The sequence below is a fragment of the Lycorma delicatula genome, chromosome 1, assembly GCF_047948215.1.
Source record: "Lycorma delicatula isolate Av1 chromosome 1, ASM4794821v1, whole genome shotgun sequence".
Classification (NCBI taxonomy): domain Eukaryota; kingdom Metazoa; phylum Arthropoda; class Insecta; order Hemiptera; family Fulgoridae; genus Lycorma; species Lycorma delicatula.
Window position 1 is genome coordinate 621,546 of NC_134455.1, and position 23,397 is coordinate 644,942.

At 29.1% G+C, this 23,397-nt stretch overlaps 1 protein-coding gene across 1 annotated transcript in view; it reads right to left on the reverse strand.

The window, feature by feature from the left end:
• LOC142317238 (uncharacterized) overlaps positions 1 to 22,454 on the reverse strand; it is a 51,103-nt gene extending 28,649 nt beyond the window's left edge. Inside the window, exons 1-4 of the mRNA XM_075353670.1 lie at positions 22,374 to 22,454; positions 11,646 to 11,940; positions 5,109 to 5,177; positions 1,833 to 1,860 (exon numbers count right to left, since the gene is read on the reverse strand). Coding sequence (XP_075209785.1) covers positions 1,833 to 1,860; positions 5,109 to 5,177; positions 11,646 to 11,936 — 388 coding nt within the window. The 5' untranslated portion in view covers positions 11,937 to 11,940; positions 22,374 to 22,454. The remainder of the gene's footprint in view (positions 1 to 1,832; positions 1,861 to 5,108; positions 5,178 to 11,645; positions 11,941 to 22,373) is intronic.
• Positions 22,455 to 23,397: the final 943 nt, after the last annotated feature.

The window sequence follows — 23,397 nt, forward strand, 5'->3', positions numbered from 1 at the left end:
ATGGGATGAAAATTTTGCACTATATGAAACAAGTCAGACCAGGATTCAAACTTGGGACAAGTTTCCTCATGAAAGGCTGAGATGCTAACATTAAGCCACAGAGGTCAGCATAAGGCTTGCTTATAAACATTTTGAGAACGTAACATAAGTGAATGCAATTTAATAAATCATTTTCTTGATTCCTGTATCATCACACAAGATACTATTAATTTATATAAAAGATTTGGAGCAAACTGGTTCACTAGCTGATTACTTCTTGAATGGCCAACAATAGTAGTAAATGAAAAATATTTACAACTTTCAGTTCAAGTAATTTTAAAGAAAAAACAAATTCAATTAACTAGGAAAAGAGCTAAAGTTTGAAGTGAATAACAACTACCGTAAAATTCTAAAACAAATTTAAGACCACATAAACCAAAGATTTTATGAACTCTTCAAGAAAATGATTCAGACCTACACTTGAAATTATATGAGGACTTTTACTTACATATCATACAGAAAATACAGAAGTGATTTCTAAAATAAATATTGTTGGGGCAATAACGAGACAAAAATTAAATGGGCACGTCAACTGCAACCATTATGCTAACTGGAATTACATGAATCCTCATCAAATCATTAAAGAAACAACAAATTTTTAAGGTATAGTAGACAGTTTGACATTATGGAATTTGTCCTTCCTTAATTCTTTGTAACGTGACTTCAGAAACTTATAAATGATCTAAGCTATTGTTATAGCAAGCTGACATACTCCTTAATCTGAAAATGTCATGTCTTTTATTTGACAACATGAACATACATTACTATACATATGTAAATTTGGATGCAAATTTCCTGAATACTAATTTTGTATAATAAACTGGTCCACAAGAAAAAAAAGAACTCCTACTAGCCCATGCAACTTAACACCACACAGGTAAACTGTAAAAATCAAACTGTACATCAGTAGACCAAAAAATAATATAAACAACCTTAACACCAATATAAAAAAAAAAATTAAAAAGATAAAGATACAAAGCCTATTCTTACTGCCTTGCATGAAGTAAAGGAAGTAGTAAACGTGAAAAATTTCAGTTTTCAGATTTCAACAGAAATATCCATTTTGACTATCTCTGAATCCATTTTAATAGTTTTGGCGTGACATCTGTACATGTTTATGTATCTCGAATAACTCAAAAATGATTAGACATAGAATGTTACAATTTTGTATTTAGGCCTGTTGTAACATTTAGTTGTACACCTGTACTTTTGATTGCAATCGACTGGGCCAAAAATGTTTACACAGACAGACCTCTAAATAAAGTGGGTTTTCAATCTGGATTTGGATTTTTTTCTTAACTGCAGTAATAAGCCCTCGTTGAGAGCTTTTCAATGATATATGATAAGCAGGACTTATTTTCATTGTTTCCAGAGTTATAGCCAAATAAAATTTTAATTAATGAAATATCTGGATCTTACAAGGAGAAGGCACGTCGGTTTAAATCTGACTTTATATACATATATTTCTTTTAACTTTTTTTTTAACTTAAATATATTGATTTATTAATAATTATTAACCTGATTGTAAAAAAAATGTTTTAACAATAGTTCAATAATAAAAAAAAAAATCATAAGTTATTAGTGAAATAAAATTTTAAGTACGTTTCATTTTAATTCAAACATTTTTACAATCAGAGGTTAATAATTATTAATAAATCAATATATTTAAATTAAAAAAAAGAAAAGAAAATATGTATATGAAATCGGATTTGAACTGATGTTCAAATCTGAACATGGCATGGCTAATTTAATTTAGCAACTTTAAAAAAAAAGGATTAATCTTAAAAACTTACCGTTCAGCATTGTACTATCAGGCATTCTCTGAAATAAAATAAAAACAGATATTTATTACATGTTGAACATGAAGATTCATGGTACATATTAAATATTCTACATACTTGTCAGCACATCAAAGTGAAATCGTTTACTGATATTCCTGTTTCTAAGATAACTAGAAAGCTGAAATTTACATTTATTCCAAAGGGACGCCTTAGGAAAAATAAGCAAAAATTAAAACCATAAAGAAATTTTAAATTAAACTTGGATTACAAGTGGATTTAGCTATAAAAAATGGAAAAGCTGGAAACTAGAAACCTGGCAGATATGTACATAGTAATACAGTGAACATATATATTTATTATATTCACTCAAGACTTGAATAAATGGAATGGAATTATTAGGAGAATATTCTCCTAATTTTTGAGTACTTTTATAGAGATTTCTACTTGTTCAAGAAGAAATTTCTTTTAAATAATAAATTAATTAAAAATATAATTAAATCGTAGATACAGATTATTAGTTGGTCATTGAAATAAATTATTTTGCTGTTATTACAACCCAAAGAGTAACACTGAAACTATATTTAAATAAAAATTATGCATTTTTAATAATTTAAATTTCATTTATATAGCCAGAAATCATGATCAAATATTTCATTATTGTTTTTCTTTCTGTAATTTTTAATCTTGAATGATTCAAATTTGACATGTTTTATGAATTAAAAAAATATGTGTTCATCTCTTCAATTCCCATATTATGAACAACCTAACTTTATTTTTATTTATATTTATATATATATACAGCTTATACTTGGCATATATATGTATATACACACACAAGCTAGTTAGACAATATGTGACCAGCTTGGCGTCCTGTCTCTTATTCTGCAACCTGATAGGTTGTAACCAACTGATGGTTAACTTGTTGCCCAAAATTCAGTGGCTACGTTACTATTACCATTTGACATGGATTTTTATAACATAATTAAATATTCTGTAATGTTGTGACTTAAAAAAATCCTCAAGTCTATCTTAGTAACCTTCACAATATATCATTTTAAAATGGTACATCTAGCATCAAAATTGTTTATATACAATGGCATCTTTTCTTTTTTTTTAATAAACTGATCATGGTATGTACTTATTTGTAAAGCATAAAAGAATATATAAGAACTCTTCCAATAGTATTGGAAGCACCCAGCCATGTGAACTATTACTCATTGACGCACTAACAATTTTTTTATTAATGTTAATTCTTTTATATTTAATCATTTGTTTATAACTAACGGAAATTATTTAATAAACTTATTTATTTATTCAAATATCTTTTAATTAATTATTTAAAAACAATCACTTTAAAAATAAAATAAAAATAAAAAACCATATAATCAAAAACGTTTTGAACAATGATAAACCTATCATGAATAGTGGGAAATTGCATTTGTTTTATCATATCTTGTACCATTGTATATAGTTGTATCATTGTCTCTGTTATATAAAAAGTAAGATTTCAATAACTAGTCTACATGCACACTGGCCAACAGTTTACAAGTATCAGCAATTAGTTACTGTGCATTGTTAAAACACCAAATAGCCACTTGTCCCATATTAAGCGTACAACATAGTTGCCAACAAGTTATTATCTTTCTATTATTTTTATGTGTAATACTTTTTTTATATTTACTGCTACTGATTTTGCATCACTACTACTGCTGCTAAGAAGAACTTTTCAAAATAAGGTATAAAAATAATCTGATTTACTTCCAACAGTTTAGCCTTCATGCCCACATATTTGAATGTCTGCTAAGTATTTTTGTAATTTGGAAAGTTTCAGGCGCAATTATTTTTTAATTTTATTAGCAACTTTTTAAAATGGAGCTTACTGAATACAAGCAAACAACTTCATGTATGTAAAGGAATGATGATTTCACAAGACCACTTGCTAATTTATTTAATGATAATTTATCTACTTGAACTTCAAAAAGATCAACTGTATGCAGAACTATAAAAGAATAAAAAATAAAGTAAAGGATAACAGATGTAGAAATCCTGAGCCTATCGGGCTGGTCTAGTGGTTAACTCATCATCGCAAATCAGCTGATTTTGAAGTTGAGAGTTTTAAGGTTCATATCCTAGTAAAGGCAGTTACTTTTACACGAATTTGAACACTATCAATACCACTCATCACATGGTAGTATTTGAATACCACAGATCTCAGGAATGGTCAACCTGAGACTGTACAAGATAACACTTCATTTACATTCATGCATATCATCCTTATTCATCCTCTAAAGTAATACCTTACATTGGTTCCAGAGGAAACAGAAAAAAAGAGAGATATGTAAGTCCTGAAAGTGCTACTGATGAAATTTCACTAGACATGAAGTAATTTTTTTTGAAAAGTGAAATCCAAAAAGTTAAAAATCTATAAGAGAAAACCCACAGGAGCATGATAATAATTGATTATCAGTTCATTAAGAATTGCATTAAAACCATTTTAAATCCCATAAAATTTTTATGTCAATCATAGTTATCAGAAATTATTTTGACTGAATTTTATGACCTAATGATGGAAAAGCTGATAATGATCCACGATAATTTTCCATATGTGGGGAATACATTGCAGATCAAGTAATTAAAACAGTCCCTCATGATATTAATAAACTTCAAGATAAAATTTATCAAGAGGCTCATGAAATCCCACAAAATGAAATGGTAACTGCAGTTTTAAATTTTTACAACCATCCCGTACATTGTCAGGGTACACAAAGCATGAACCATGTCTAGTAAAGATGTATATAAGTTCATAAAAATCTCTTGCAAAACTAGAAAATGCTTTTGTAATTTCATGAACATTCAAGTCAATAATTCAATTTTAATCTTTTAATGTGTTTCTTGTAATAAATAATCTGTAATGTTGTCTTTCTTTATTAAATGCTTATTACTGTTTTCTAATGAATAATTTCATTTTACAACAAAGGGTTGTGTCACAACCCTTCTAATTCCATTTAAAACGTTTTGAGTTGCTCCCTCCCATAAGAGCTCGAGTTATTGTAGTCTCATAAAAAAAAGAAAATATTGTTTTTGAAGGTAGGAGCAGTTGCTAAATTACTTTTTTTTATTTTGAACTGTTTGAAAGTTATTTAATGGTTTTTATAATTTTATTAACCCTCAAATAAATGAACCTACAAACTCTATCAGAAATTTCATTATAAAATCCATAAATAAGATTGCACTTCTGTCATAATAAAAATATAAAATGCTAAATGTTAAAAAAAATTATATACTTACGTGATCATTATCATACAGGTATGTAAAAACACTTTCTGTCAAATCACTATACAAAGCAGCTAATGTATCCTGAAAAATAACATTCTAAGTTAGTAAGACGTATAAAAACCAGTGGCTGAGATTATTCACAGTAGTAAAAGTGTGAGGTTAGTTGAATTATTTTTGTGTGCAGATCATGCAGAGCAGCACCTACTGAATGATATGATCAGGAAAACCTCCTTGGCCATATTTTCTATACAACTTTAGTCATTTAGTTACAAATTTTAATGAGGAAGATGAGATGAATGAAACATTATATAAGTAAGATTACTAATCCATCAATGATTGCTTAAAGTATAAACAAAATTCAATCAATAAACACAATATCTGAAATAAATTGCATCATTAATTTAATTTGATGTTATCATTAAACTGTAATAATAACATCAATATAAGCTAACCCTGGACTCAGAATATTTTTATAATTATATTTACTCTAACCCTAAATAATTCAAATGTAAGTAGCTTGAATTTATAATACTTAAAGTTTATGATTAGTCTAAACCAGCACTGTCCAACCTTTTTACAACTAGGGGTGCATCTGAATGATTACAAAGGCTGTGGGGGTGCCAGGATTCATTTTTACTATCTCCACACTACTGCTGCTACTAACAAAATCAATAATTGTAATTTATAATAATGACCAAAAACATCTGAAACAGAAATTAATTATATTTACTCACCACATAATTAATGTGAAATTTGATACTGCACGCTTGCTGAAAATTGAGGAAAATTTGGTGTGTAGCTGGAACAAGCTGCTCTTAAAGCATCAAGATGGGAGTTTGTCAGGCATGATCAGTACTTGTTTTTGATGATATTTATTGATGAAAATGCAACTTCACAAAGATATGTTGAACCAAAGCATGAATACATTTTCAGTACAACACTAAGGAGAATAGGATATTTTTCTCTGTCCACCACAGTCCATATATTGCTACATGTTGCATATGAGGATTTTAAAGAAAGATCTTTTTGAAAATTTAAAATTTCCATTTCTAATTCTTCAATTTTATACTTTCTGAATATTTTACACAACCTATTTCCAAGTTCACTAACGTCAACGGAAGTAATTGGATTATTGACAAAAATTATCACTGGTTCAAGTACTGAAAACTGGCTAAATCTACTGACAAACTCCAACACAAGAGTTTCAAGATTCTTGGCATAAGAGGAAAGATCTGACTGTTTCTAGAATTTATTTGAAATTTGTAAGTGTGAAATGGAATTTCTGTTTAAATGTGTAATCCATAACTTCACTTTCTTTACAAACACATTTATAACACTTATCATATCTGGAATATTATGATATTCCCCTTGAAATTTGAGATTTAACTTGTTTAATTTTGAGGTGATATCTGCCAGGAAATGTAAATCTGGTAGCCATGATATATTATCAAGTTCGCGATAATATGGTCTGAGAGAAGATTTCGAAAAGTCTCTTATTTCATCTAGCAAACAACAGAATCGTTCCCAGTGTTTTACCCCTACTAAGCCATCTTACATCTGCATGAATAATTACATCATCTTACTGAGTATGGGATATATTCAAAATATTTCAAAACAATTCATGACATGTAAAAGATGTTAAAGAACAATTTAGATCCGGAGTAACAGTACAAGGTGAAAAGATAAAGATGCTATGATTTGCTGATTATATAGTAATTCTAGCCGAGAGTAAAAAAAGATTTAGAAGAAACAAGGAATGGTATGGATGAAGTCCCACACAAGAACTACCGCATGAAAATAAACAAGAACAAAACGAAAGTAATGAAATGTAGTAGAAATAATGAAGATGGACCACTGAATGTAAAAATAGGAAGAAAAAAGATTATGGCGGTAGAAGAATTTTGTTATTTGGGAAGTAGAATTACTAAAGGTGGACGAAGCAAGAGCAATATAAAATGCCAAATAGCACAGTGAAACGAGCCTTCAGTCAGAAATATAATTTGTTTACATCAAAAATTAATTTAAATGTCAGGAAAAGATTTTTGAAAGTATACATTTGGAGCATCGCTTTATATGGAGGTGAAACTTGGATGATTGGAGTACCTGAGAAGAAAAGATTACAAGCTTTTGAAATGTGGTGCTATAGAATGTTAAAAATCAGATAGGTGGATAAAGTGAAAAATGAAGAGGTGTTGCAGCGAATTGATGAAGAAAGAAGCATTTGGAAAAAACATAGTTATAAGAAGAGACAGACTTATAGGCCCCATATTAAGGCATCCTGGAGTAGTCTCTTTAATATTGGAGGAACAGGTAGAAGGAAAAAATTGTGCAGGCAGGCAACGTTTGGAATATGTAAAACAAACTGTTAGGGATGTAGGATGTAGAGGGGTATACTGAAATGAAATGACTAGCATTAGATAGGGAATCTTGAAGAGTTGTACCAAACCAGTCAAATGACTGAAGACAAAAAAAAAAATAAATTTTGGAAATGATTCATCCTTAGCACAAGGAGATAGAAATCCATTATTCCTACCAGGCATAGAAGGTGCCCCATCCATTTTTGTAGCAACAAGCTTTGAAAATGTAAAGTTACTATTTTAACATGTTTATAGAACGCACTATTAAACATGTCTTCTCCCCTAGTTTGTCCAAGAAATGGCAACAGTTTGACAAACTCTTCCTTTATTGTAAAATCACAGAAAACCATTCTAATAGGTACACACAATTCAGCAACATCAGACATGTAAGTACTTTTAACAAACTTCAGTGAAAAATATTCACATACTTGCAAATCCTGACGTAATTGGGATTTCAAATTAATATGTTTGCACCTAGCCTAACAAAAAATTCAGTCTTTTAAAACTGTTAGGTTTAAATTTATTAACAACTGACTAGAAATGACCCTCATTAGTTTAACTAACTGTTTGAAATATCAGTGTCTGTGAATAATCCAACATTTGCTCAAAAAAAAAAAAAAAAAAAAAAAAAAATCTGTTTTAAATATGACAGTTTCAAATTTATTACAAAGAACGCTAAGGGCTTGAGTGAAGGGCAGACCAACAGATGAGTAACAATTAGATAGCTTGTTCTTTCAAGGTAGACCCCCTGCTAGGAGGATCTCTTTATACCTACTTATACCATTACAAATATAGGAAATGAATTTGTCAACAACAATGACAAAGAAATGAACACGTATTAAAAAGGTCGCCAGCAGAATTACTTCTGTTGAACTACTGGAAAATATAATGGCTAAAATGCACTTTTTATATCATTTTTAAGATGTAAAATATAATGTTATTTTGTGAATTAGTATAAAAAATTGGCAAATGGGTGCAGGTTGTCAGAAGATGAAACGAAGGGCACCATGGCGCCTGCAGGCCTGGATTGGACAGGGCTGATCACATATAAAACTTTTGGTTCATTGTAACACTAAAATACTGGCACAAAAAACATAGAAAAGGAAAATAAATGATGTGCAGTCATGATTATTATTATATTCACAAATTTCACCACTAAATAAAAATAAAAAATTAACAGAAAGCTCTTAATCTTAGCCTAGTCCAAAGCTTTTACAATTTGTTTCTGAAATTGCAAAGCTGGCAAGTGATTATATAATTCAACGTCAATTTCATATGCTCCTTTTTGTTAAGGCAAGAATATTAGTTTTTAAAATGTGATGTTATATTGTCATCATATAGACTTAGTAAATTTCAATTTATCCAGGTTACACTTGACATCAATATCATACTAGTAAATAGAAGACAATTAGAGTATTTTAAAATGACAATTTATAACATTTTTTATAATTTGAATATTTTATCCTTTATTTCCCTATGAAAAATATCAAAAGAAAACAAGGAATGGACAAAGACAAAACTGAGATGAGTGAAGCTGTATCTACAGCCAACTTCAGCTTCCTGAGTAGGAAACATGGAGATCATATTTTAGACGTGCTTGTATATCTGGTTTCTGACTCAACTTTTAGTCTTTGAGTAATAACAAAAAAATAACATAGTCTTTAGGAAGGTATTGGAGAAGCTGTTAAAGAAAAGACTGGTTGCAGCAATGAATCAGGCAGGTAACTTATCACCCAGCCAGTATGGTTTCTGGTAGGGTTGGTCGACCCTAGATGCAGTCCAAGAGATTGTTGAGGCAGGACGGCGAGCAGAAGACCACAATCATTTTTTGCACCGTGTGGTCCTTCTTGTTACGTTGGATGTGAAAAACACGTTAATTCTGCACGGTGGATCAATATGATTCAGGCCCTGGAATAGTTGTTCCATGTGGCTTGATACTTCCTCAGAATGGTGAATGCTTACCTGCGGAATCGTGGTCTCATCTATGAGACGGTGGCAGGCTGGTGTAGGACCGCAATCACACCAGGAGCACAGGGTTCAATTTTTGGCCCAACCTTTGGAACACCATGATGGTTTCCTGAGTCTGGAGATGCCTGAAGAATCGGCCTTGGTTGGGTACGCTGACCACGTTGCACTACTTGTCACAAACCACAACATGGAATGCGCCCAACTGAGGCTCAGCTGGGCCATGCACAGTCAGTGCCTGGCTGGACGACCAAGGGTTGTCTCTCGCCCTCATCCCAACCCCATAGGGGAAGACACCCACCTTATGAGGCTTCTGGTCACTATACCACCCCCCTTCCTAGTCCTGATGGGCTTTAACAGGAGTGTCTTGCCCTCAGCAAAACAGAGATCATGGTTCTAACAAAGAAACATTTCAACATCCTCCCCCCCCAATGGGTTGGGGACAAGATTGTAGAGACCAAGCTGGCCGCAAAATACCTCGGTATGATGGCTGACTGAAAACTCAGCTTCGCTGAGCAATTTCGGAGCTGCCGACAAAGCTGTGACAGCTAAAACCGCTCTCAGCCTGCTCATGGCAAATGTCGACGAACCGAAGGCCAGCAGACGGCGATTATTGATGTCCGTGGTGTATTCTGTCCTGCTGAAACCGAAAGCGACTCGTGCAGGTGCAATGCATCACTACCTTGAGAGTCGCTTCCGTGTTCGAACAGTTTCCAAGCCTGCCGTATTGGTGGTCACCGGCATAATACCCAGTGCTCTTTTGGCAAGAGCGCCAGGCAGCCGGCAGGAGGGATGGACAGGCAAAGACTGGGAGACCATCGCCAAGGAGGAACCGGACTTCCATGTTTCTCGCATGGTAAGGAATTAGTTTAACCACCCGAAAATTTATTTATGTAGCAGTTTAAATACGAAATAGGTAAATTGATCGATCCTGGGACCAAGAGACAATAGAATGATTGACAGCAAGGCCTATCCCTCTTGTCAGCCCATGGGCAGAGCAGCGGCATGGAGAGGTGGAATACTATATGAACCAGTTTTAATGGGTAAGGGGTACTTCCACACTTATCTCCATGTCGAAATTTCGCCTAATTAAGGTCTTATTTTTCTTAGGCACAATTGGTAAAAATTAAAACAAAGTATTTCCAATAAAGATTTTGCAAAATCGGGCCCCCACCCCAAAAGCTGCTCTAAATAAATCAATGGCTAAGTGGGTATACTTCATCATTAGTAACCCTCTCACCACAAGGAGTGCTAGTGTAACACTGATGTACAGATGCTGTAGTCACCACAGGTAAGCGGTAGAATTACATAAATGAATAGTAATTAAAGCATACAAATTTATTTAAGGTGGCTGCTAGTGCTGTCACACCTGTGCGAATGAAATATGTGCACGCGCTTTAGTTAGAATTATTGAATTAAATTATCAAAAAAAAAAATTGTATTGAATAAAATAATAAATATTTTAAATTATGTTGTGTGTAGGTTGTGAATCAGAAAAAAGCTGCATGATGGGAAAATCCTACAACTGTATTGTTTTTTTTTTTAAATAATGTAATTTTTTTCATTTTAGAATTAAAAACATTGAGGTTACACAACATAATAGTTATAAATCTCTCTACTTTGACATATTCTAAACATAAGGAAATGTACTTCTAATAACAGATTATTGCAATTCATTTCTAGGAGATTAATTTGATACAACCACCCCATCACAACCAGCTACATATAAAGGGTTAATCAGTGAGCTTTTATGTAAAATAATAACTTACTATTTCTGCGTATAATGGCTGAACAGCCATTATAAAAAAGCCATTACAAAAAGGTTTTGTTTAAATTAAACAAAACCTTTTTGAGTCTAGAATCATAATCCATTACATGATTTTAATATTTAAAACCAACTTGATGAATTTTAAATTCATCAAGCACAATTAGAATTATTACAGTTTAGCTTCATCTATAAACAAAAAAGACCCATAATTCCAAATTAGAAAAATATGCTTTAATAAATCTTTAATTATTGATCAAACATTATTATCTTTTCAGACACAGGGATCACCTTCAATGCACCTAAATTCACTAGAATTCAACATTAAATATCTGAATATTAAATATATTTTAAACACTAAAAATAAAATCTCTAATTAAAAATGAGATAAGATGAAACTGAATAAAATATACTTTTATTTAAAGTACAATAAATGCTTTTTCTCTCTAAAATTAGCCTTACCACATTAAGTTTTTCATGCGCCCAATTCAAATGCTTTCTATAATAGTCACATTTTTTTAACAAAACTGGGTTGCTGATGTTGTGAAAACTCCATTGTGCAGGAGACAGAGGAACTTTAAAAAGTGATGTTCCATCATTATGAGTTTCATTGGCAATTCTAGAAGACATCATTCTGTTATTATTTGCAGGTGGTCTGCTAGTGTCACTTTGTATTGAACTCTTTTTCAGCTTTTCCAGCAAGGTAAGTTGTTTTGTTTTTTGTAATAGAACAAAACAATTATCTCCACTCATGTTCCTAAAATCAAAAATTAAAATACAAAAAACTGTGATAAATTTCTTTTATTTATGAAAACTGAGAATAAATAACATAACTAAACAGCAAGCAATCTTACTGTTTCATTCCATGCCATAAAATATACACATACATAGAATTTTACTATATATATCAAACCCAATTGTAAAATATAACTAAAAAAAAAAAATTGCTGCAATAACAATTACTTTAACAAAAGTAATATAAATAACAACAATAAAATATGGTTTAAAAATCAGAACTGTCTTTTAAATAAAAATTCACTGTATGAATAAATAATTTCTTTAGAAGAGAATCTTTAAGATATTTTGCACTAAGGCAAAGCAACTTTTGAGATTTCATGGGAAAAAATATGACCAGATAATAGTAATAATTTAGGCAAAATTAGAAGAATAAGATTTAATAAGTCAATAATTACACAAGTCAACAAAAAAAGTAATAATTTGGAACTGAAATAAAAGGTGAATATATTTTTTATGCTGACCTTAAAATGAAATCAGTTTTTCTTCATCACCTTCAGATGCTTTTGTTACGACCCTTTAAAATATTGAGAAACTTCTTAAATAATAAAATACAAAGATAATAATAATTACAATTAGAATTCATATCTTTATTCTGTAGACATTTACGTTTATCTTAATGTAATTATCTTTATTTCTTTAGAAATTAGTCATCTTGATTTCTTTTTTCTTATTTTTCTTTTGTGTTCAGTGAAGCCTTCTCTCTTCATCATCGCAGTAGTAACTCAACATAGATTCATCCTACCTGCCTTGATAACATTGTTCCATCTGCAATATATCTTGGTGGAACCTTTCTTCTTGTTTGTCGCTGTCACCCAAGTTTAAAGGGAAAAAGTCCAAATGAGAATGTAAAAAATGAATTTTCAATGACATTCTGCAGCCTAAATTTTTGTAGTTCATTAAGAGTTCATTTATTAGCTAATCATGGTTTTCAGCCTTTTTGCTTCTAAAAAAAACCAGTAACAACATCTTTGAATGACTTCTATGCTACTAGTTCTTTAGGATTCAATTTACTGTAAAATATATTTTCATGAATTAATTTTCTTATTTGTGGCTAGATGAATATTCTCTTTTTTTTACTTGGCTTCACTTAATTGTGAAAAAATCTCAGGTAAATATTTAAAGCTGTCCATATTTTTACAAAATTCTTTATCAGGCCTAATTTTAAGTGTAGAGGTGGTAAAGTAATACGACCTGCTTCGACAAGAGGAATATTGACAACATTTTCCTTTACTAGGGTAAAGTGATTTCTTTTTGACTAGTCTTTAACTGCATAGTGTTTATCTGTAGCCCAACTATCTCACAAACACAAGAAACACATATACTTTGTAAAGCCACTCTGGAGGCTGAGGAGAAGCCCTATCGCTTTCAGGTCAACAGTGATTCGCCATGAGTATTCATCACACTTAATAGCTTTTAAAATTTTTGACATACTTTCATATGTTTCTTTTATTCTTACAGTATGTGCTACTATTATAGAAGAAAATTTATTCTAATTATGCAACAACACTCACAGTCTTAAACTTCTTTTTGATTAGTATATACATAAACGACAATCATGAATAACATATTCAATGTCCAGTTCAGACATTAGTCCCTAACATCAAGGCAGGAACAAATTATACAATCTCTTCTGAAGTATTTCAGAAAAATTTAATTCCTATTTCTATATAAATTGTTTCTGAAATTTTAGTATCCTTGTTTAATAAATTCCATTCTTTAACACATGAACCTAGGAGTTCTGCATGCCATTTCGACAAATACAAGTCACGAATTAATTCGCTAAGTTCTGCTTGTGTGATGGGATTTTCAGTATTTAATTCTTCTGAAATGTAATTAATATCTATTGAAGGTGAGGATTCATCGGTTGAGCCTTCTGGGAAATCAGACATTTCTTTCCACGAAGTTGAAACAATCTGAATCGATAAATCAACACCACGAAGTACTGGTCTCATAGCTGAACGAACATTTGGGTATGCAATACTGTTTTTATTGTTTGAATTGAAACAGCAATCATCACAATAGTTAGTAGGATCTCGCTAAATCATAGGTATACCAAAAGGCAAATACTTTTTTCCTTTTAACCGTAGGGTTAGTTTAACATAGCACTTGATGGAGCCCAGGATTTATCTTGGTCTTCCAACGGACAGTCAAAATAATGTTTGTAAGCAGTTTTCAGCAGATTCGATATTGGTTTTCATTGACTTTTCGTGAATTCTCCGCAAACTAACAAAAAGTATTTGGAGAATTTTTATAAGCCCGATTTTTATTCATTGTAAAATTCAAAATGTTTTAATGAATGAAAGTAAACTGAAATATTACAGAAACACTTAATTATAAAAATAATTAAGTTTTTAAAAATACTTAATTAAAATACTTCATAAAATTGTTTCACCAAGAAGTGCAATAAAATATATTGTAAAACACACACAAAACTTAACAGGTTGATCTTCAATAAAATAATACCAAAGTTGTTCTGTCATAAAAATCTTTCCCTAAATTTATGGCATCACTTATAAAACAATATTTATAATATGTCTCTATGATAAAACCACTACCACAAATAAAGAACACAGCAAGTTATACCAAGAACTTAACTCATACTGAAGAAAATTTCATCATGTTGAATTACTTATTACTTGACTCACTGACATGTCTGATTTGACATTAAATGACACTATTTCACTGCAATGTATCAAATACAGGTTTACAACATGCATTGCAATAAAAATCAGATGTAAGTAGACATACTAACTTAATTGTATTGTTTGTTCCACGAATGATGGAACAAATAAATTTAAGGGGTTGTAACTTATGAACTTAATTTAACATTTCAAAATGAAAAATATAAATAAATAAGCAAAAAGAAATTCTTGATTAACCAAATTACCAGATAACTAGATAAAAAAACGAATTTCATTTCAAAACGAACCAAAACTTATAAGTAATTGTTCAACAATAAAATACAGTTTAAAGTAAATCTTCATTATTCAGGAAAAATAAATAAATTAAAAAAGTTATTTAACCCTGATACAAAAGGTACTAAAAAAATTATTATTCTAAATTAAAATTTACTTATCATTTACAGTACAATTAACTAAATTTAAAAAAAAGACACAACAAATTTTTTTCTAAAAAAAAAACTATCAGACCTAACTGAATTGAACAGTTAAAAATACTTATTGTAAATAAATAAAAACCAAAATCCGGATCTAGATACACTTTCCAGTACATCTACTTTGTTACAACTTATCTCAATTTATGAGAGTGACGAGCGATATGTACATAATTTAAGAGCAAAATTTAAAAAATTAATTAAAAAAAATTACTGTTAAATCCTAAATTCAAAAATTAATAAAAATAAAAACTAATGTACCACCTTATAAGTGTATCTTGACCTAACATAAATCCAAAAAAAGAGAAAGAAAATAAATTTTCATTACACTCAACAACAGCGATATACAAGAAAAAAGGTACAAAAAATCGTGGAATATCATTTAAATCATAGATTCCTCTAAAAAGATTTAAAAACCGCCAGATCTATTAAATTTCAATCAATAAAATATACTACCTTAGAAACCAACATTAATTTAGAATAACAAGGTATCTAATTCTGGTTTAAATACAAATTTAAATAGAGAAAAAAAAATTTATTATATAAATTTCATCTAATACAAAATATAAAAAATATAATAAAACTAATTTCTAAAAAAAATTAACTTGAACCTGATGTATAACCGCAAATGCAGGGACAACATTTTTTAATTCTAAGAAATATAACTTCAATTAAAAAATTAACTTTAGAAAATTCCTAAACTTAAATAATAATTATTTTAAAAAGGTCTTCCTCCCTAAGTGACAAATGAAGCTACCCCTAACTTTAAATGCCAATTTAATGCAAAAAAAAAAAACAAAACGGTTCAATATAGTAAAAACCCACAACCGGAAATTAAACAATAACTATAAAAAGGAAAGGAACTAATAAGCTCAACTAATTAAAATAAGTAAGAAAATAGTTAGAGTATATAATAATAAATTTATTCTTAAGAAATAGATAATTAAACAAAAAAAACATTTGTAATTATTTTTATAAATAAAATTTAGACCATGAGATTTTTTTTACTAATTATATATTTTTAAATAGAAATATTATTATATAATTATTTTTCTAAGGTTTATTAAATTACAAAAAATTTTTTTATTATAAAACATTATTATAAATCAAATATTATTTAATTTGATCGATGTTATATTTAAATCAACCCATTATCAAATAATTATTTTATTTAAATTAAGTTTTTTAAAATTATAATTATATTACTGATGCATTTAATTAAATAATTTATTTTATTTGATTATTTTTACAAAAACCAGTTTGCATATAAATAAAGATTTTATCTTAATATACCCTTCTTTAAATAACCTAGAATAAGTAATAGTTATATAACAAATTTTTTAATTAGCATATCTATTAATTAAATTTTAACATATAATAAAATATTATATTATAGGGAGAAGTTATAATATTAAAATAAATATGTTATTATATATAATATATATATTATAGTATATCTATTTTTTTATTTTTTGTAATATGATAATTAATCAATTCGATGATATAATATAAATATCTTATTAGATACAAAAAAACCCTTAAACATATTCAGATTAAGCATATAGAATACTATGTAGAACACCTAGTCCCTTTTCAGTTCCAAATTTTATGTTGATGTGTTATTGATCGAACATTATTTTAAAAAGACATCACATTTTTTATAAATATAAAATATCAAAACAAAACATACAGTAACAAATTAAAAATGACAAATAAACTACAGATAAGAACAAACTGCATAAACCATAATCAATGACAGAATTTGCAAGCTAGTAACTTCATTTAAACTTGTTATCAGATAAATTTTTTAAATTCCATGTTCTAATTAGAATAACTGCCACTACTTGCACCATGATTTGCAATCTTTTTCTTCAATCATAATTTACCCATTCATCAAATATTTTATTGTGAATTAATTTATTTGAAAAAATTAATGTTTTTTTTATTCACTTACAAGATGCTAGAGTACTACAAGCTGTAGTTGATGCGTAAAAAAATAAGTTTAAATTCTGAACACCAACTTAAATTCTCACCGTAATTTTTGTTTGTCTGTAAAGTTTCATTCCATTTTCTTTTTATTTCACTTTAGGATGATGAAATCAAGTAAGCAGTGCCACATGCTGTTTACTTATAGGTAGTAGGTTATGAGGTTATACTTATATTTATTCTTGGAGTTCACTGTGCTTTTATTTTGATATTGTTTCTTTCAAAAATGAGTGGTGAATCAGATGAAAATGATATTGTAGGTATTAGTGAAAAAAAAAACTGTAAAAATTAGTCTACGAAAAAACACGAAGGTGACACAAAGATATTAAGGTGAAGAACTTCTTATTCTGATAAGAAAAATTCTGGCACACCATTTAAGGTTCTTTTGGACAGTTGTAAAGAAATATGCTGTAAAAGAATAAATGTTGAAAACTAATAGATCCTGTACAATCAGTTTTTTTGTGAGGGTTGTAAAGAACAGCAAAATGTTCTAATAGCTGGATTAATGCGCTGTAAATCTTCTTTCACTTATCATGTAGGTGCTAAACGCAAAAGGGAAAATATTTGGAAGTACAGTGTAAAAATGAGTGGTTCAGAAGCAATTATCTGTCAAAATGTTTTACATAGTCTCTATCAAGTTTCAGAGAAAAGGTTACAAATTATCCAGCAGAAATCCTAAATAATGAATCATTTGGTGAGAAACACAGAACCCATCAAAATAGATCTTGTTCAATAGATAATAATGTTTGGGATCTAGCTAAAGAGCACTTAACACTTATTCCTAATACAGAGTCCTGTTACTCAAGAAATAAATCAAGTAAGAGATATCTTGAAAATTCGATATGTATCCTAAAAAGTTGTACCAAATGTTTAAAGAATTTTATAAAGAAAAAACTAATCAAGAGTTAAATTGTTAAGTAACCCAAATGATACTTGTAAAGTCCAATATGAAATACATTTAAGAAAGTATTATGCCTACTAAAAAAAAAGGAAGACCTGATAGGAGAGTGTAAAGAGAATAACGGTCAGATATTTGTGCTAGAGTTTGACTGTGCCCAAAAATTACCTTTACCTAAAACTAATGAGATGTCACAATTTGATAAACGGCTGATGTGGGTGTACTTATTTAATTAACATTGCCATAATGATGATAGCAGTAACTTATACTACTTTTTGGAAACTGAAACAAAGAAAAACTCTGACACCATGTGTTACCATTTTTATTTAACACAGTAAATGATAGATTCAGTGACTCTTTTAAAGAAATTCATCTCTTTTCTCATGGAGCAGGGGGACAAAATAAAATTTTTTTGGTCACATCCTTTTTTTAGTTGGTTGTCAATGAAGTTCAATGTGACAGTAATCCCATATATGTTTGTTAGAAGGCACTCTTTTTGCCGATGTGACTGCAACTTTGGTTTTTGTGATTCAAAGAAAAAAAGGAAGAGAAAATTCACAACTTAAGACAAGTACGTAAAACTGCTTGCTGCTGCATGAAAAACCCTAAGTGCTTTGTTGTCAAAAATTGTGCACCAATATTACAGAAATGGTCAAAAAGATTTAAGAACATAATGAAAAAAAACCTTCAGCGAAGAACTATGTCTTTAAAGTACAGTCATACACAAGGTTGACTTTTCCACCCACAGGTGGACTGGCCGCAGTGACAACTTATAGTGGAACATTAATGCATTTCACATTCTTCAGGAAAAAATATATCGTCATGGATATTCCCAAACAGTTACCTGAGAAAGATAGAGTTCAAATTAATGCATCAAAAGAGACTAATATAAGAAGTTTATAAGTTGCAAGTATTATAAGAAGTTAAGGTTTTGGAACCACAAGCTATTAGTTGGTTTGAACAAGTGTTTCAAGGTTCACGTGAATGTCCTGTGGTTGAAACTGTGGTAGAAAATTATAAAATTATTGTATAGATAATTTTAATATTGATTATATTGTTAGAGGCTAAATTACTGTTTTTGCTTTTTTTTTATAGGAAAATTTGTTTCATTTTTCAGTCTATCAACCAAGAATAATTTTTTTTAAGGTATATGTATATATATTTTGATGATTTGATTTTATACTGAATAAACATAAATATTTCTTAATAATAATATATACTGTACTTATTTTTTGTGTTAACGAATATTGTTGAGTGCTATATAAGTAGCCATCTATGTAGAAACAACATCTGTGTATAAAAACATGGTAGAAGTTCATTTCTCTAAAAAAGGTTTATGAAAATAAATTTTCTTCAGCAGTTTTTTATATCAAAATAAGTAAATTTCAATATATGATTTAAAAAATGTGTAAATTTCAAAGTTCTCATTTGGGCCTAGAAAACAAATATTCAGTAATTATGAATTAAAAGCATTACAAATCTTAACACCATGTTTTCTAAAAACATGATTTTCATGTATGCATCCTTTTTAGAGATAGACCTCTTCAACTTATTTTGATACAAATTAGTTTGTTTTAAAATTTACAAATAATACTACACAGTAGCAATAGTGGCACATCTACTTAGATGATGCATAAAAAAACAAATTTTGACCATCCCTGAATCTATTTTGACTAGTTTTGGTGTGAAGTCTGTACGTATGTATCTTGCATAACTTCAAAACTATTAGCTGAAGGATGTTGAAATTTGGATTTAGGATTGTTGTAACATCTAGTTACGCACCTTTCCTTTTGACTGCAATCGACTGAACCAAAAGTGTCTAAAAAAGTTGGATTTTGGACTTTTTCTTAACTGCAGTAATAAGCCCTCATTGAGAGCGTTTCAACGATATATCATAAGTGATATTTATTTTCATTGGTTCCAGAGTTATAGCCAAATAAAATTTTAATTAATGAAATATTTGGATCTTACAAGGCAAAAACACGTCGGTTCGAATCTGACTTCATCTCCTTTTTTTTTAAATTTAAATATATTGATTTATTAATAATTATTAACCTATGATAAATAATAATTATATAAAGAAACAAATATATATATATTATTATTATTATGCTTTTACGGCCAACATGGGACCACTTAAGTCAATTTTAGTTGGATCTTTTCTGAGAAAAGCGTGTTATTTTACTCTTTCGAGCTGCCCAGTATTTCTTCATTCGTTCAGATCTTGCTTTCTTTTCTTCATCCGTAAACACCCTCTTCGTTGTATTTTGTCGTTTGTCTGTCTTTTGTTTAAATCTAATGCTTTTATCTTTTAGCTTTGTAATTTTTCCAGTTTTATTCTGTAGGTCAGTCAGGGAAATTCCCAATTCTTTCATATCTTCTCTAATTTCTTTGATCCATCCTGCTTCTAGCTTTTGGAACCAGAGCTTTTCAATGATATTTCTTGACAGTCTTGTTTGCAGTGTCATATATATATATATATATATATAAATGAAAAAAATTTAACTTAAAAAAAAATAATAAAGCAAGCGGAGAAGAGCAAACAGTTGCAGAAATTTGGAAAAATGCAGGAGAATCAGTTAAGAAATCTTTGCGTAATTCTCTGATTAAAATTTGGGAATCCGAAAAACTTCCAGAACATTGGACGACAGCTATTATACATCCTTTTGACAAAAAAGGAGACAAGACAAATCCGGACAATTATCGTGGAATTCCGTTATTGGATTATATGTATAAATTTTATCTAGAATTATTTACAATAGAATTAAGGACCAACTAAAAAAAAAGCGAGCTAGGCGATTACCAAGGTGGTTTTCGGCCTTGGCGCAGTTGTCCAGATCAAATTATTACTTTAAAATTACTTATAGATATTTATAATAGAAAGCAAAAACAGATGATTATTTCTTTTATTGATTTCAAAAAAGCATACGATTGCAAACATAGGCCTTCGATGTTAAAAATTCTAAGAAAACTCGAATTGGATCCTAAATTGGTAAATATGATCGGTTTAACATTGAGAAATACAAAATCTAAAGTGAAGTTTCGTGGCGAATTTTCCGAACCTTTTTACATAAAATCCGGACTGAGACTAGGCGACGGACTTTCGCCTTTATTATTTAATTGTACACTAGAATATCTGATGTGCGAATGGTTTAAAATTAATCCAAAAAATATTCACATAGGATAGAAAAGAGATAATTTAAATTTAAATTGCCTAGGATTTGCCGACGACTTAGCTTTATTAACTATTAGTATCGCAGAAGCCAGAATACAAATAACAAGTATAGAAGAACTAGCGAATAAAATTGGACTTAAAATGTCTCACGAAAAGACTAAAATGATGGCTATAGACCCTTTAGTTATTAATTCTGTGAATATTAATGGAGACAAAGTAGAACTTGTAAAAAATTTTAATAATTTGGAGAGATCATTACTTGTAATTGTAACGAAAAACAAAATTGGACTGAAAGACTTAATAAATTATTTAAAGTGCTACAAGTAACCAAAAATACTTACAACAAAAAATCGCTCTCGATTAACACTAAAATTAGACATTACAAAATTGTGGTTAAACCAGTAATTACTTACGCGAGCGAGACTCAGTCCTATTTTTCTGATTTAGATTAAATCAGAAAAATAGGACTGAACCTTTGCTTATAGTTGAACGCAGGATTTTTAGAACCTGCATAAACAAAAAATATAAACACGAAAATCAATACAGATTTTACCTAATAAATGTCTGTACGAAAACTTTGAATCCTTAATCGATACTATGAAAAAGAAGCGAATTTATTTCAGTGCACACTTGTTAAGATTACCGCAGGATAGCATTACTAAGAGAATTATGGATCGATTTTGGTCTTTAAAAAATCCGCCATTATGGATCAAAGAAATTAAAGAAGACATGCAAGAATTAAATACGAAGATTTACTTAATAAATCCGAAAAATTAAAATTTGTTATTGAAGATTCGAATTCAACTTTAAAGTAAGATCATTAAGAACGACTAAATATTGGTAGTAAGTAAAAGCTAAGAACTTAAAGACCAAAAGATCGGCAAAAAAGACTTAATTATTCGACTAAAGTTGTCCTTTGCAGCCTTAAAAGTAAAAAAAAAATTATGAAAAAGTATCAGAAGTTTCAACGAAATAAACTTTTATGAATTTTTCATTTAAAAAAATGTGTATATGTAAATTTAATGAGCATACAAAGAAGTCATGTGGTATCCACATCCGATTTTTTCCTTTTAAAAATTCACAAACTGAATTAACTGTAACTAAGTAAACTGTATTATAGAAATAATAAAAATAAACATGCTAAAATTAATTATAAGTAATTTAAATAGACTAATAAAATAAAATCTGGAAGCGGTAATTGCACTTGTCTACACAACTTACCTGGCTTGGCAGCAGTTGTAAAGTGATTGGAGAAAATATTCATTTACAAATATTGAAATATTATGGACATTAATATTTTGAACTGTTGAAAGTCTATCTATAGATAACAAACGATTTTTGTAAAGCAAACCATATCAATCATGTATAAAACATGATTTTGGCAAATCTTATTTGCATTTAATCAATATATCATTAAATAAAAATGATAATTATATTTTAAAATTAGGATTAAATCATAATTATTATACGAATATATATATATAAAAATTGAACAAATATAGATAATTTATATATTTTTCCAAATGAAAAGAATTTATTTCATAATAACAAAGCAAACAAAATTTAAAAATTAATATTAATAATAGAAGACAAAAAGATAATGATGATGATAATAATAAACTTAACATAAAATTCAATAATTCAAAACAAACATGTAGAAACTAATTCCATTATTATACAGACAAATAAATGTTCCAGTCACCATAAAAAAAAGATGAATGCAATAATAAAATTGATACATTTCGAAATAGTCATAATTATAACAAAGTTAAATATGACCCTGCAAATAAATTCAATGAACTTAGGATGATGCTAAATAGGTGTAAAGAATTAAACCAAGAAAATAAAGAATATATAAATAACAATCCATTTTCTGCAGCATTTTCAGACTTATAAAGATACTTTTCCTATAAGACCTTTAGTCAATTACATAAATGCATCTTGATACAAAATTTCTAACCGTACCATTAAAAGAAAACTAAACTAAAAAATCTATAATAAAAGATGGCATTTTAGTTAAAGAAACTAAAAAAATAAAATGCATGAATTACTTATTAAACAAACAATTTTTCTTTTACAATTTAAATCAAAATTATTCTTCTTTTAATAATTACTACACAAAAGAAAAGTCTCCGTACAGGTTCACCATTAAGTAGCATAATGGTTGAAGTATTTATTCAAAACATGGATGATAAAGTAATTAACAATATAAAACATAAGTAAAATTATTTAAACAATACACGGT